A 14,722-nucleotide genomic window follows, 5' to 3' on the forward strand; every position below is an offset into this window, starting at 1 on the left:
GGATCCTATTTGGTTCAGCGGCAATCTAATTTCCTCTCTTTTTTCCTTTTCAAAAACCTCGCAGAAAGAACAGACGCTAACAAATTCCCAGATAATTTGAAAAAGAAGCTACTATGAACTTTTCTTGGTTTTCCTGAAATGACATCCACCCCAACCCCCTAAGAGAAAGATCCCAAATTTCATGGCATTCAACAAGTTCCATGACAAGAAAAACAAATATTCAGCTAGTTTGCTGACACAAAAATCGCCTTTTCTGGACTATTCGTGTTGCGTATCTGGCTATCTGCACATGAAAGGTTCTCATTTTTTCTCTCCTCTCTTTTCTGAAAAACTATCAAAATGCATGCGAGTACACAATCAATCCATCAATCATAAGCATAGTTTTAAATAGCCGGCTATAGCCCCGCTATAGCTTTGCTATAGCTGTTTGAGGGTGTTGCCGCTAAATGATTTCATGTAAAATTTGCCGCTATAGCTCCGCTATAGCCCAACTATAGCTGTTTTTAAGGGTCGCCGCTAAATGCCATAGCCCGCTATTTAAAACATTGCGTATGTATAATGTATCTATCAATCATAATTCGCCAGCACCTAGCTACGCACGATTTCATATACAGATACTGACGGTCACGAAACTGAACATCTGACTTGCACCTCGACTTCGCCCTTCTCTGCTGCTGCTGCTGCTGCTGCAGCTAAACACGCCTCGTGCGGGCAGGGCCTCGCGTAGAACTTCGCGATGTTATCCCCGGGCATGATCACGGGCAACCCGCACTCCTTTCCAGCTTTCTCGCTCTGCAAACAAGGAGGCAAGGGCCATAAATCATCAGCTCAAGTTTGCAAGAGATAGATGATTGCCAAAACACAAAATAAGGTGTACGACAGATATATCGCTTGCTGCTGCTACCTTGTGCTCGGAGGCAGCCTTGCTCGGCGCCGATCCAATTGAGATGACGGTGTGCGGACCTTCCTGGAGCATGCCGGGATGCCGAGACCGGAGGAGGGAGCGGAGCCTGTCCCAGTGGTAGCAGCAGGAGAAGATGGCACCGAGGGAGAAGATGACGAGGAGCAGGAGCGCCATGCCGAGGGGGAACCCGAGCGTGGGCCTTGAGGAATGCCACATCGGGATCGTCATGGATGCAGGAGCAGGCGTGAGACCCTGTGGCGTATTCATACGCATCAGGTGGCCTTCTGGTACTTGAGTCAGTCCTGCCTGCTACTCGGTTAAGAGCCCAGGCTTGCAAGCAAAGGACACTGGCTACTTATACCTGAAAAGTCACCTTGCGTCGTACGAAGTGGACTGACTTGCACGGCCAGCCATCCGTCCGTGGTACTGGTCCACATACTTCTGCTGGTGACCGTTAATGATGACCTCACCGCCTGTCTTTTCCAACAAAAATAAGCTACTTAAATCGTCTGAATATATGGCTTTCGAGGGTGGGACGAAAGTTTATCAATGCACAATGGGAAAGAAATTATAGGTATGTCTCTCCACAAGCAAATGTTAATTTGTTAGGTAAATTATCGTGAACTGGTTTACAAATAGTGAAGTGCCTAAGCTTCAGATGAAATAGATAGAAGGTTGGCGATGCAACACTCCGTATGCAGGTTTTCTGAGGGGAGACAGGGAGTTTCTGAACTTCATCTTCCCCAACATCGATTTGCCATGTGGTTTTGATCGATGTCATCTCAAACGATATGAGTGCATAAGATACCATGTACAAGATATATGGACAAAAGCTTGATGGTAAGAAAGGAGATATATGTAGAAGACAATACGTAGTTATTAGAAAAAGCAAGACTATGCTCGTGTATGCATTGACAGCAGGAAAACGCGAGAACGCTTTGTTATGCACTTTTACATCTATGCTTCATATCCTTGTGAAAACGTTGACTTCACTAAATTATAGTCAGAGACTGGATCTTAAACTCTTGCGCCTAGAATACTAGTACTGTTTTCTCGATCATCTACCTTACCACAATGTTGCTAATTTATTACTCTCACTAACTTGTATGTGTATCCCAAACTTAGGCTCTCACTTAACAGGCAGAAACAGCCTTGAGACTAGAATCAATTAATCTAAACCTATGTTGTAGTATAAGATACTACATGCTACTGTGCAAATGCAGCAGTACAAACTTGGAATACAGAGTGCCGGTGGAAGGGTGGACCTTAGCAAGCCACACTGCCTCACGTCTATGCTTCTTTGGAGCTATATGACGTGGGCAGCGAAAGCGTAGGCAGGCCACAATTATTTATTACATTTATTGGGTTTTGAACCATGAACCTCTTGATTGTAAGTTTATGCACCTAATCAGTTCACCCATCAGTCCGAACTGATAGAGGGAGGCGGGCAATATATTTCAACAGAGCTCGACATCAGACCCGGACCTGTCGTACAACGACATGGGTGATATTTTTTTTCAATTTTTTGTGGTGTTGGTAATCATTGGAGTTTCTACTAGCCCTTATCGATGGTTATTCTCTCTGGGGTAGCGATTTGCTCCGCAGATCACGGCCACCGGCGTCTCCTGGTCTACATCCACGACTTCCTAGCCGTTGCTTCCACAATTTCCTAGGGTTTAAAGGCATTTGGCCCACACATGACACATGAGTAATCTGGTATGAAGTTCTTCCAATGCAGCATTTCTGTTGTGTTAAGTCTGTTCTAGAGTAGACAAAAGAATATTTTGTTTTGTAGTTGATAGCAAGTATCCGAAATCCCCTCTGTCCTACCAAAATTGAGTAAAGCTTAGATGCTTGAAACTTCTTACGAAACTAATTCATATCTAAAAATAAAATTCCTAATTGAATCACGTACAAAACAACATTAACACCTAGATGCAGAGACCACAGAGAGACGAAATATCTGCAAGAGAGACAATACAATACCTGAAGATATAAAAGAGTAATGGCGTCTTCATTTTTGAAAATAAAGAAAGAAAAAGAAGAAGGTTTTTATCCAATAATAACAAATAGCCGCGGAATATCCATCGCCAACAAGAAGAGATAGTGGATAAAGGTAGATGTTACTCCCTCCATTCCAAAATATAGTGCGTCCACGCTTTCCGAGGTTCAACTTTGACCATAAATTTAACCAATAAGACCAACTGCGGCGGGAGAAAAAATTATATAATTGAAAACTTCTTTCGAATACGAATTCACTGATATAATTTTTGCTCCCGCCGCAATCGGTCTTGGTAGTTAAATTTACGGTCAAAGTTGAAGCACGGGGATAGAGGAAGCACTACATTGTGGAATGGAGGGAGTATGTTTGAATGTCTCCGGTGCGAATCGTTTTTCCTTGGAGACACGCGACTGAGGCTGACGACGGAATAACCCTAGTCGCCACCCGTCATCCATCCCTCTTGCTGCCGTCAGGGCGCGTTGCCGGGCAAAGCCTGCATGACTCTGGCGGCAACGGGGTGGTCTATATCATGGGACATGTTGTGGAGGCACTGGGGGGGTTGTTGTGGGACAACAAAGGAGATGGGTGTTCGGGCGACATGCTTCATCTGGCAGTGAACGGTATCGTCGTTGTTAAAACCGTTGGTGATTGGAGGGATCCAACGCAGAGATCTTCATCGATGGCTCGGCATGGCTGGATCATCAAAGAAGAGGGCGTTGGTGCATGGTTCTGGATGGCGGCGAGCTCGACATTAGACCCGGACCTGTTGTACAACAACATGGGTGATATTTTTTTTAGTGTTTTTGTGGTCTTGGTAATAATTGGAGTTTCTACTGGCCCTTGTCGATGGGTTTTCTCTCTAGGGTAGCGATTTGCTCCGCAGATCACGGCCATCGGGGTCTCCTAGTCTACATCGACGACTTCCTTGTCGCTGCTTCCACAATTTCCTAGTTTTTAAAATTTTAACCCCACCGAGGCGGAATCCCAAAGGCGGCACCGGGCTATGCTCACGGCGTGCCACCGGTGGATGCAGGAAGAAGAAGACTTCAGCACCCATGAGATTTTGAATGTTTTTCTTATTGTAAGTCTGTGTTTGTGAGGCTTTTTTTGATTTGGCACTTAATAACTCGTACTTGACGTTGGTCTCGGTTCGATCAATTTAACAGTCCAAAACCCAACAATTCGGGTTCCTTAATAATTGATTCCGTTCATTCCCGCCCTTCACTTCAGACCATAGTGCTTTCTGAAGTATTTCTATTACGGCCCGAGATCTACTCTATTTTTAGATTTGCCCTTCTCCTATTGATCTTATTATCCCTCGAGTCCAAGTCTCGAGATGGCGTTTATTAAGGCCCTGTTTCCCCTTGACAGGATCTTCTGGTTCTGGTATCCCTGAGGAGCTTCAAGAGCATTTCCTAGTATGAAGGCAATAGAATAGCGTTATGTGCTTTTGGCTTTTGGGGTCTACGGGTGAGGTGGAGTGGAATGGCCTGTGCATGTTGACCTTGAAATGGCAAGGAAACAAAAGAGAACTCAACTCAAGGTATAGGTACATGCATACATGTCTTGACCAGGTCAAGTCCAAACATGATGGTCATGTCCTCAATTATGCTCACGTGTGGGGTGTAGCAAAGAAATATTGTACTTGCGTAGCAAAATACAATACCCCCGCCCACACCCACCCTCGTGGTCGAATGGAATGAGATCAGTTAATCGGCATGCGAGTGCAATGAATCTAGATGATATTGCTTCCACCTAATCGATCCACCCCTCTATATGCCTAGCTACTGGAATAGCTTAAACAAAATCCATGAGAAGGTACTGATGCTTTTCGAATTTGACCTTTACTACTTTTTTGTGCTGGTAGGACCAACAATGTGTGGATTAATTAAGAGTATATGCGTGGCAAATTAGCTCTTGAACTCTCAAAAGTCACTGGTCCTTTGAATTGGCTTAAAAATTCACTGGAATAACTTTCCGGCCACGGCTAGTGTACCTACCTTAATTCTCGTAACTCGGAAAGCACATAACGACGGTGACACCTGGTAAAGCTGGAGTGACCAACACAACAAGAAGAAGGATTAATTAACTAATGACCCACTAGCTAGCTACACATGTGTAAATTAAATTGTCAGTGTACGTAGGATGTACGTGGCACATACGTGGTGCAAAACCATCTGCTATCCGCGATGTCATCCCTGTCACGTACGTGACATTTGGCTTATTTAAAGCAAACTCCAACGCGCCGACTTAAATGAATGCATGTTTTATCCGTTTTTGTTTACTTGGATTAGCCTCTCGCTTCGTGTCCGCTCTGTTTTTTATTTGGATCAGCGGTGCGTCCAACGCGCCGATCCATATATCTTCGTGTGGCCGGCTTGCCTCCGTTTTTCAACAAATGCACACACATTTTGCATAGTTTCACAAGCAAACAAAAATAGCATAGTTCCACAATCCAAATAAATATATCATAGTTTACAAGCCGAATAAAAATTAAATTGTCTCAAATATATTTTTTAAAAGGGTACATCTATTGATTGTCGACATGAGCCCACATATGTGCAATCAAAACATCTTGCAGCTGAATGTGAGTTTCTCAATCACGTATATGATGATGAAATTGGATGAACTATGCAAACGTTGCCGCTCCTCCTTCATGCTTGTCACCCTGAAACTGAAATTCTTGATCGTAGATACGTTCCGGGCGCTCATTCTCTACGATCATAATATGCATGATCACACAAGCAGTCATCGTCTCCCACAACTTCTTGGTGCTCCAAGTTCTAGCAGGATACCGAATGATGCCCCATCGAGATTGCAGAACACCAAACGCACGTTCGACATCCTTCCTAGCACCCTCTTACTCTTGGGCAAATGTTTTCCTCTTCTCTCCAACATGATTGGGGATTGTCTTCACAATAGTGGTCCACTGAGAATAGATACCGTCAGCTAGGTAGTATCCTATGTTGTAGTTGTGATCGTTGATGTTAACATTCATCGGCGGGTTGTTGCCTTCGGCAAGCCTTGCAAACATCGGAGAGCGTCGAAGCACGTTGATATCATTATGCAATCCGTCCATGCCAAGGAAAGAGTGCCAGATCCAGAGATCTTGTGAGGCCACGACCTCAAGTATGACAGTGCAAGCCCTGACATGGCTCCTATACTACCCTTGCCAAGCAAAAGGGCAGTTCTTTCGAGTAGATGATTTTTCATATAAAAAACTTTTTAATCCGAGTTCGTATGCAAAAGTTATGCCCATTTTACTAAATTCCAGAGAAATTTTGCAAATAAAGTCAAAATTCATATTTGTAAATTTTCCCAACAACTAGACCACATATCACATGTGAAACTTAATTTTTTTTAATTTTTGACATTTCCATCATTTTCTTTTGTTTTTTCTAAAACAGAAAAGGCGGTCGGGGGGGGGGGGGGGGAGTTTGAAAATGGGACCTTTAGTACCGGTTCGTGCCATGAACCGGTACTAATGCCTCAAAACCCATTAGTACCGGTTGGTGGCACCAACCGGTACTAAAGGTCTAACCTTTAGTCCCGGTTGGTGCCACCAACCGGTACTAATGGGCATCGCACTCTTTAGTCCCGGTTCGTGGCACGAACCGGGACTAATGCCTTAGCCGCACGAACCGGGATAAATGCTCACATTAGTCCCGGTTCTTGACTGAACCAGGACTAATGTGAAAACTGCCCTAGACCAAAGCCCTGTTTTCTACTAGTGATGGACTCTAGGCATGTAGACTCGCTCATGCGGATGTACTCATCAATGAGATCACCTGGCACTCCGTATGCAAGCATCCGGATGGCTGCAGTGCATTTCTAATAAGAGGGAAGCCAATCTTTCCAAGGGCATCTTCCTTGCACTCAAAATACTTATCGTATCCGACCACCCCCTCTCGAATATGGTTGAAAACATTCCTAGACATACGGAAACGTCGCCGGAATTGGTGATGTTTGAAGAGGGGGTTGGGTGTCTCAAAGCAGTCCTTCTAAAGAAGGAAATGGTCGCTCTGTCAGTTGCGATTCAACACCGGAGTGTGCCCCGGGATCGAGCCCCGGAACAACGACTGTTGCCTACTAAGGTGGTAATGGACTAACACAGCAGCCACCATCTCCTCATCATCGGGTGAGGAATCGTCGGAGTCGCAGGGGAAATTATGAAAAAAGAACTCGTCGGTGGATTCCATTTGTACCTTGGGGGCAAACTGTCGAACAGTTTGCGGGCGTCATCGAAGAAGCTGGCCGACGAAGAGACGAGCGCCTCCCCTACACCAGGTAGCTGGCCTGGCGGCGTCCAACGAGCGTGGCGGCATGTAGCTGGCCTGGAGGCGTCAGACGAAGCAGCTGGCCGGGGCCGCGGGGGGCGACTTCGTGCTCGCGGCGACGTTGGGGTGGGGGTGGGGGGGGGGGGGGGAGCTGTGGTGCCCGGACGGCGAGGCAGTGGTGGCGGCGACGTGGGAGATGGTGGCGTGCGAGGGAGGTGTGTGGGCAATAACTATAGGTAATATGTGCTAGCACGATACTAATACTACTTTAAAAATACTTCCTGCTTTTAAAGGGGTGGCCTCTTGCAAGCATGGGCAAAGTGATACATTCATTTTCTATCCGACAACAAGTCTGATGAGCCCTCATCATAAAAAATTCCTGAGCTTCACTCCTTTGTTAAGGATGGAAAAATATCTCTGGCTAGAGTTAGTGAGATAATGAACCGGACTTTATCACAGGCCATAGTCCAGTCTAGTTTATGAGAAATTCCTTGAACTTCAAAACCTCATGCCTCAACATTCACAAGCTCCTAGCAAGGAAATTTGTACATTTCGGTAATTAAAAAACTCCTATGGTATTTAGGCATATTTGGAAGATGACTAATAGTCTTAAGCAAAAATCTTCTTCTAGTTGGTGCTACATGATAGAATAAACTCTAAAGCCCGGCTCAAAAGAAAAGGATTTCACATGAGCAGCTACTCTTGCTGCTTATGCAATCATAATACTGAGGAAACATTGCAGCAGCCCTAGTGGCATTGTGATTTTGCTCTGAATTGCTGACATTTGCTAACCATTGACAGGCATAGGGGTATTTCAGTTTGTGAACGTTCTCTTGTCCATTCCTATGGAGCACCCTGAACATCTGGCTACAGAGAAATGGTAAGATCTTCACGAATGCAACTCTATCGCTTCAAGCATGGAAGCACTCCCTCAAGGAAGATTAGAACATGCTCAGTCACATAATTAGGAAGAAGCATGTTGCTTGCTTTCATACCTGGATATACTCTAAATTGTGATCCATTTTCAGCGCGTTGCCCAGAACTGAAATATACTGAGCCTTTCTTGCTATTTTAGTTAGCTTAGCTAGCTTTTTCCTCCTTTTGTTTTGCTCCTCTATTTATGTATTATACTTTTTATATATACTAGCAGTACTAGTATCTTTTTTAATGCTCTGCACCATAGATCAATTGTTCTGTGGTATTGTCATCAGTATATATAAAAAGTATAATACATAAATAGAGGAGCAAAACAAAAGGAGGAAAAAGCTAACTAAGCTAACTAAAATAGCAAGAAAAGCTCAGTAAAGCGCTTAGTTAATTTGCATTAGTCTAGACTTAGTTTCATCGAAACATCCATCTGTATATCTACACGCATGCCCAAGATAGTTCCTCTATTATTATTTACTCTGTATGTTAGCTTTGTCCTAAGTCAAACTTTATAAAGTTTGATCAGCTTTATGCAAAACAATATGGACAATAACAAGTATAAATGATGTTCCCCCAGAAAAACAAGTATATATGATGTGAAATATATTCAGTGATAAACCTAATGATATTGATTTGGTAGTTCAGATATTAATAAATTATTCTATAAACTTGACCAAAGATTGACTTAAGACTAAGCTAATATGCAGAATAAATAAAAACAGTGGAAGTAGTGAACCTTAAGGTGGCAGCATTGCTGCATGCATTAAGCTGCAGCAAATGGTGCATGTGATGCTGATTATGCATATGCATGGCACCATGCATGCAACATCAGATGAGAAGCTTCTATCTGGGGTGATGAACCCAACCTCCTTCATGCATTCTTAATGGGAACCTTCCTCGGCCACTCTTCAGCCTAGCTTCTTGCGGACCTTCTTTGTTCTATACCTTAATTGCCTATCTCCAAGAATAGTACTACCTCCGATCAATCATAAGTGTCGCAGTTTTAAACTAACCTCAGTTTAAAACTGTGACATTTGTTTTGAATTGAAGGGAGTAATATAGTACTCCATCCGTCTTAAAATAAATATCTCAACTTTGTACTAACTTTAGTAAAAAGTTATATTAAACTCGAGACACTTATTTTGAGATGGAGTGAGTAGTAGTAAGAAATATAGAACCAGGTTTACCTCACAGTGCCACAGATTAATTATTGTGCTACTCTCAGCTTATTGCCAGTTTGCCACCTTCAGCTATGCGTATGTGGCCTGCTGAAAAACTTATATTGGTGTTCTGACTGGCACCCCATTCTGGTCAGAATGAATTATTCGGTCAAAATTAGAATTTGTCATGAGTGACGTCACATTGGAATAGAATCTGACAAGTCAAGATGGAGTAGAAGGTTGCCATGTCTGAAATGGATAAGGAAAGTTTCGAGGTTCCTTCCTAATTAATTAAGGGCATTTTGGGCAATACCAAATAGAAGCCAGACGTACTTGTCCTAGCTATATGTCAAATGCTAGAGTGCAATTTTCTTGAGTAAATAGCTACTTCTTCTTGTCCCATAATATAAAATGTTTTTTTTAATGATATAAGATGTTTTTTTGATACTACACTAGTGTCACAAAACGTCTTACATTATCCGGGTGGAGGGATTAGCTAGCTAGCCAGCCAGGGGTATGTGGCTTGTGGTCGTAACATATGCACACAAGTAGCTAGAACAAGCAGCTAGTCACCAGCCTCTCGAAGTCGCTGTCTGCTGCTAATTGCGGGTCCGATAGGCACAACTGAATGTGTAGCAAAGCTGTATCCAAATTTCCGTGTTTTTTTCAAAGACAACCAGAATTTATTATAAAAGTTCACCGTAAGTTCAAAGAACCATAGACGCAATAAAAATTATATCAAGGTCTCTAGGCTACTACATAATAAAAATTATATCGAGGTTTCTAGGCTACTACGTAATAAAAATTATATCAAGGTCTCTAGGCTACTACCATTGCCAAAAAAAAAAAACTTGAGTCATAGTTGAACCATTGAAACGACCTAAAGCATCCATCATCATATCTCACCATATCACACGCACCACAAGAGGTCCTAACCTCGTCGTCCCAAAAGGACGGCAGAAATCTACGCCGGAGCTCCGTTGACTCAGTCTGTCCGGACATACTCATGAAAAATCAAAACTTGAAAGACCAACTCGAAGAAGAGACACCATCATCCATCCAAACACCGCTCTGTGAGAAGTAACAAACGAAGCCAAGGCGGTAGGATCTCATCGGCTCGTCGGTGGAGCCTTGAGGGGAAGAATTTGACCCAACCACAGCTTACGAGGAATGGAAGAAAATTGACCTATGAAATTTGCACGGATGATAAGCTACCCGCAAAAAGAAAAATGCTACGCGTGCTGGGCGCCATTCGGTCTTGGAGACTTTGCCTACAACTTGACCAAAAGGAAAAAAGAGTATATCTAGAGTTCTATAGACTACGACGCTCCTGGCTAAGCACAAGTTACCATTCTTTCCACCTTTCTGTCTGGAAGCGGACCCCAACGAACGCATGGACGACGAATTAATCGCAGATACAATGTATCACATGTTTTTGTGCCAGTGGAGGGTTACATTCTTCTAATCTAATCCAATTGTCCATGGAAGACTCGATCAGGGTGAGTGAGTGACACACACCTAGCTACTTAACAAACACGTGGTGGTCGCCGGACGGCTCCACTTGACACTATGTCCACTTGATCATAACCAAATAAGCTACCCAGATGCAATTATTCTTATTATTATTTTTGCAGGGTGCAATTAATTTTATTGGTACTACTATGAATTTCCCATGATCGATCAAATATCCTAATATGCTCTTTTGCTCCCGATCTCCCATGATCTACCATGAATTCAAATCTTTGTGAATTATTTCGCTATATTTGTTATAGTTTAGTCTTCATATGGGTGCAGATAAGCTTGGGAGCCAAAACTCCAGGCCGTGACGAATTCTTGTTGCCTTTCACAGTCACCACTAGTGCCCGCAAATTTCTAATTTTTTGGATCTTAAATTTCATAAATCCATATTCTTTTTATTTATTTTTTCCATATTTTGCTTGAATTGGCATCTCGGTTTCTAGGACTATCTCAACCTACAAATTAGTACTCATGTCAAAACAAATGTGCCCCAGCAAACAGCACGTTGCCAAGCAGAGCATTTTCCCAGTAATTCCAAATCTACCCTCCGCTGCATCATTCTCATCTCTGCTCAACCAACTCCCGCCACCGGTATAAATTCCATGGAGCCGCGCCTCCATCCGTTCCAGCTTCCAACCCGACATCCCACGAGAAAAACTCCATGTCTGATCCCAGCGCCAGCAGCACGGCCTCTTCTTCTCCGACTTCTTCATCTACGTCGCCCCGTCTTACCACCGGCGTCGTCAACTTTCTGGCCCGTCGTACCGTGACCACGCAGCAGAACCACCACCTAGCAGCAGCCGAAGCATTCCCGCTGCACTCGCCGGGCTCCTCCACCGGCTCCGCCGACTCCGCGCCCTGGCACCACCGCGCCCCGGCCACGCCGCCACCTGTGCTTCCGTTCGACACCAGCGACGCCGACGAGATGCTCCTGCTAGACATGCTCTCCCAGCACCACGAGGTCCAGCACGCCGCGGCCGCACCGACGACGGCGCCGGCGAAGCAAGAGGCCGACGAGGAGGGCAAGGTGGCACTAGGTGTGGGTCGCGCGTTCCGCGGAGTGCGGAAGCGACCGTGGGGCAAGTTCGCGGCGGAGATCCGGGACTCGACGCGGAACGGCGTGCGCGTGTGGCTGGGCACCTTCGACAGCCCAGAAGCTGCGGCGCTGGCGTACGACCAGGCTGCGTTCGCCATCCGCGGTGCCGCCGCCGTTCTCAACTTTCCGGCCGACCAGGTCCGGCGCTCGCTCGAGGGCGCCGCCGACGACGTGTGCGGCCGTGCCCATGGCTTGTCGCCCGTGCTGGCGCTCAAGCGGCGGCATTGCATACGGAGCCGGAAGGCCACGGCTGCCGGCAGGGAGGCGAAGGCCGCCACCCGGGGACCGCGACCGGAGTATGTGATGGAGCTTGAGGACCTCGGCGCGGAGTACCTCGAGCAGCTGCTTGGCGCCTCCGAGGACACGGCGTCCATGGCTTCATGGTGCTGGAGCCACCACTCCGTCTGAACTCGAATCACACATGCCGACGAGTCTACCGGGATGGTGGAGAATTCACATCGCAAGGCAAGACCAACGAGCGCGACGATGAGCGTGCCTGATGTGTACTTACATTGGTTTGAAGCAGCAAACGAGGGTGAATTTGGGTTTGAGCTCGGTGAAAATTGCTGTGAGTAGTTCACCAAAATGGTCGGGTCAAGCTTGAATACCTCTGCCGCGTGTAGGGTTTCCGTTTGTTTTCCTTTTTCCAAAAAGAAGTGAAAAAGTACAAGGGATTGATTGATTGTTTGTTGCTAGCTTTGTGGTTGACGGGTGAAGTGGAATGGAGCTTTCCGTGCGTGGGCGCTGACGATGCAGAAGCGGGAATACATGCATGTCCTGATTGACCAGGTCAAGAGTCCAAAACTTCATGCAAATTTATTTTTGAAAGGATATGCATGCAAGTAGGAGTACGTACTAGTAGTTGGTGTTGCTGATGATCAAATCAACGGCACTGCACTGCACTCAACTTAATTAATATCTAAGCCTAGTTTCTGCAAGCCCAAAAAATCAGCACAAAGTCAGTAGTTAGTTTTCCATTTCCCCATTCCTGACATGCATCAAAATGTCTGTGGCAAACTATACAATGTCCATGCGGCTTTGAAGTAGATTAACATTTACTTCCCAAAAAAAGGATTAACATTTCACAACCAAGGTAGCTTTGTCCAACAACCTTATTAGTTTTAACAATTACTTTAGTGGCTAGCAAAGCACAAGACTGAGGCCGGCGGATGGAATAACGACCGACGACAGTGACATGTGTTGAAAGATTGAGTGACCAATACTACAACAAGCAGAACAATTAACAATCCACTAGCTATATACCATTTGGTACCTACTCCCTTCGTTCCAAATTACTCGTCACAAAAATGGATATATCTAAAACTAAAATACATGTAGATACATCCATACCTGCGACAAGTAATTCGGAACGAAGGGAGTAGCACACATATGCATGTGCAAAACTATCAGCTGTCGTATCCACTATGTGACGACGTTTTGCAACTGCTGGTGCAAAACCATCTACTAGTTGCTTTCATCTTGACTCTTGACAGCATCCGTAATTACCTAGCTTGTACACGTTTCTCGGTAATCATTTTATCTCCCGTGGTTTTTCTTAGTGGGTGTTTTTTTCCAACGGGGCATCCAATTTCCCATTAATTTCTTAACAGAAATACAAAGTTCATGACCAATACATGCTAGATAAGGAGAAGGGACAACGTAAAAATTTGGCAACACAGATTACAGATAGAAGTTGCTAACCAAATACAGAGGATAATAGCCAACTCTACTTAAACAACGAACCAGGAGACCCCACAAAAGCTATCACGCATGGTAAGACAACGTAAACCTAAGAGGGAATCGATTTCCTCTTAGAGTAGATACGATTTCAGTGCGTCTGCACTTACCAAGTTCTTGGTCAAGTGTTCGGTCCTTTTTTTCATTCACCCTCTTAGACGAGATAAATTCAACGGGGGTCACCGGACTCGTCCCCAAATATCAGTTTGGTCATTGGACTTAAGAATACCCAAAATACGATCACAAAAGTCACATTAGTAAATATCCATGGTCACCCTGTACGCTTTGGCTTCGTATCTGTCTACGTGGCATACTAATTGACCGTTCACATATGTGCCAACAACGGAGTGAAATTCATCAACGGTTATTGGACTTCTCCTCCAAATTCATTTTGGTCACCGTATTCAAGAATAAACCATGGGCGCATGGGCCGCTTGCATGCTGTCACTTTTTTTTGCTAAATTAATCCTCGTGTAGTACATGATGTCGTGAAAATTCTCATCTACCAATTCACTAACCTCCTGGACCCATCATTCGTCGACCACCTACCAAATCGCCTCCTCATTACCATACTTTCCCGCCGTCATCCAAGGGAGGCACAAACCGCTGGGGCTCAGGGTGGGCACGGGTGACTGGGGCACAAATAGTTGGGGGCTCAAGGTGAGCATGGTGTGGGTCTCCATCAATGTTCATCACCATAGCCATCAAGTCTGAGGGAGGCAACCGTTAATGGTCACCGGAGCCATGGAGAACGAGGGAGGTAGCCGTCGTTGTGGTAACCCACTGGGAGGAGGAGGCACGTAAGCCTAAATCAACAAAATTGACAAGCTCCAGTAATGCTCCTGGTTGTCTCCCCACCCCACGTGAATACAAAGGCCTTGCCGCCGCAGTCAACACAGCCCGGGGCCTTTGGCGTCGGCTCCATGTTCACTACAGGACACCTAGCCGACCGCTTGCAAGAACCCCAATGCCCAACTCCCCCCGGCCCCCGCGGAAATCCTACTGGAGTTGAGTTGCACAAACGGGCACGAGATTAGTACGTGGGCCGCCGATTGGTGAGCAAGCGAGACCAACACACGTGTACTCTCCAGCAACCGCACT

General features: G+C 45.2%; 1 protein-coding gene and 1 pseudogene across 2 annotated transcripts; one reads left to right on the top strand and one right to left on the bottom strand.

Moving 5' to 3' along the window:
- Window positions 1-373: 373 nt before the first annotated feature.
- Window positions 374-1,205, bottom strand: LOC125554426 (uncharacterized protein At5g65660-like). Its single transcript, XM_048717987.2, has 2 exons — window positions 905-1,205; window positions 374-792 (listed from the first exon to the last, which is right to left on the bottom strand). The coding sequence occupies exons 1-2, from the start codon at window positions 1,175-1,177 to the stop codon at window positions 625-627; spliced, it is 441 nt and encodes a 146-aa protein (XP_048573944.2). The 5' UTR covers window positions 1,178-1,205; the 3' UTR covers window positions 374-624.
- Window positions 1,206-11,383: 10,178 nt separating this feature from the next.
- Window positions 11,384-12,632, top strand: LOC125529471 (ethylene-response factor C3 pseudogene; annotated as a pseudogene). The gene is made up of 2 exons (XR_015601837.1): window positions 11,384-12,452; window positions 12,581-12,632. The product of XR_015601837.1 is annotated as an ethylene-response factor C3 pseudogene (transcript).
- The last annotated feature ends 2,090 nt before the right edge of the window (window positions 12,633-14,722 follow it).

Source organism: Triticum urartu, chromosome 4A, assembly GCF_056163025.1.
Source record: "Triticum urartu cultivar PI428250 chromosome 4A, HENAU_Tu73, whole genome shotgun sequence".
NCBI lineage: Eukaryota > Viridiplantae > Streptophyta > Magnoliopsida > Poales > Poaceae > Triticum > Triticum urartu.

What these genes read in the sequence shown, in the direction of transcription:
- LOC125554426 (XM_048717987.2), bottom strand. Translation starts at nt 1,177, where the DNA reads ATGCGTATGAATACGCCACAGGGTCTCACGCCTGCTCCTGCATCCATG. An exon ending in AGGCTGCCTCCGAGCACAAG is followed by an intron (nt 793 to 904) that starts GTAGCAGCAGCA and finishes CCTTGTTTGCAG; the next exon opens with AGCGAGAAAGCTGGAAAGGA.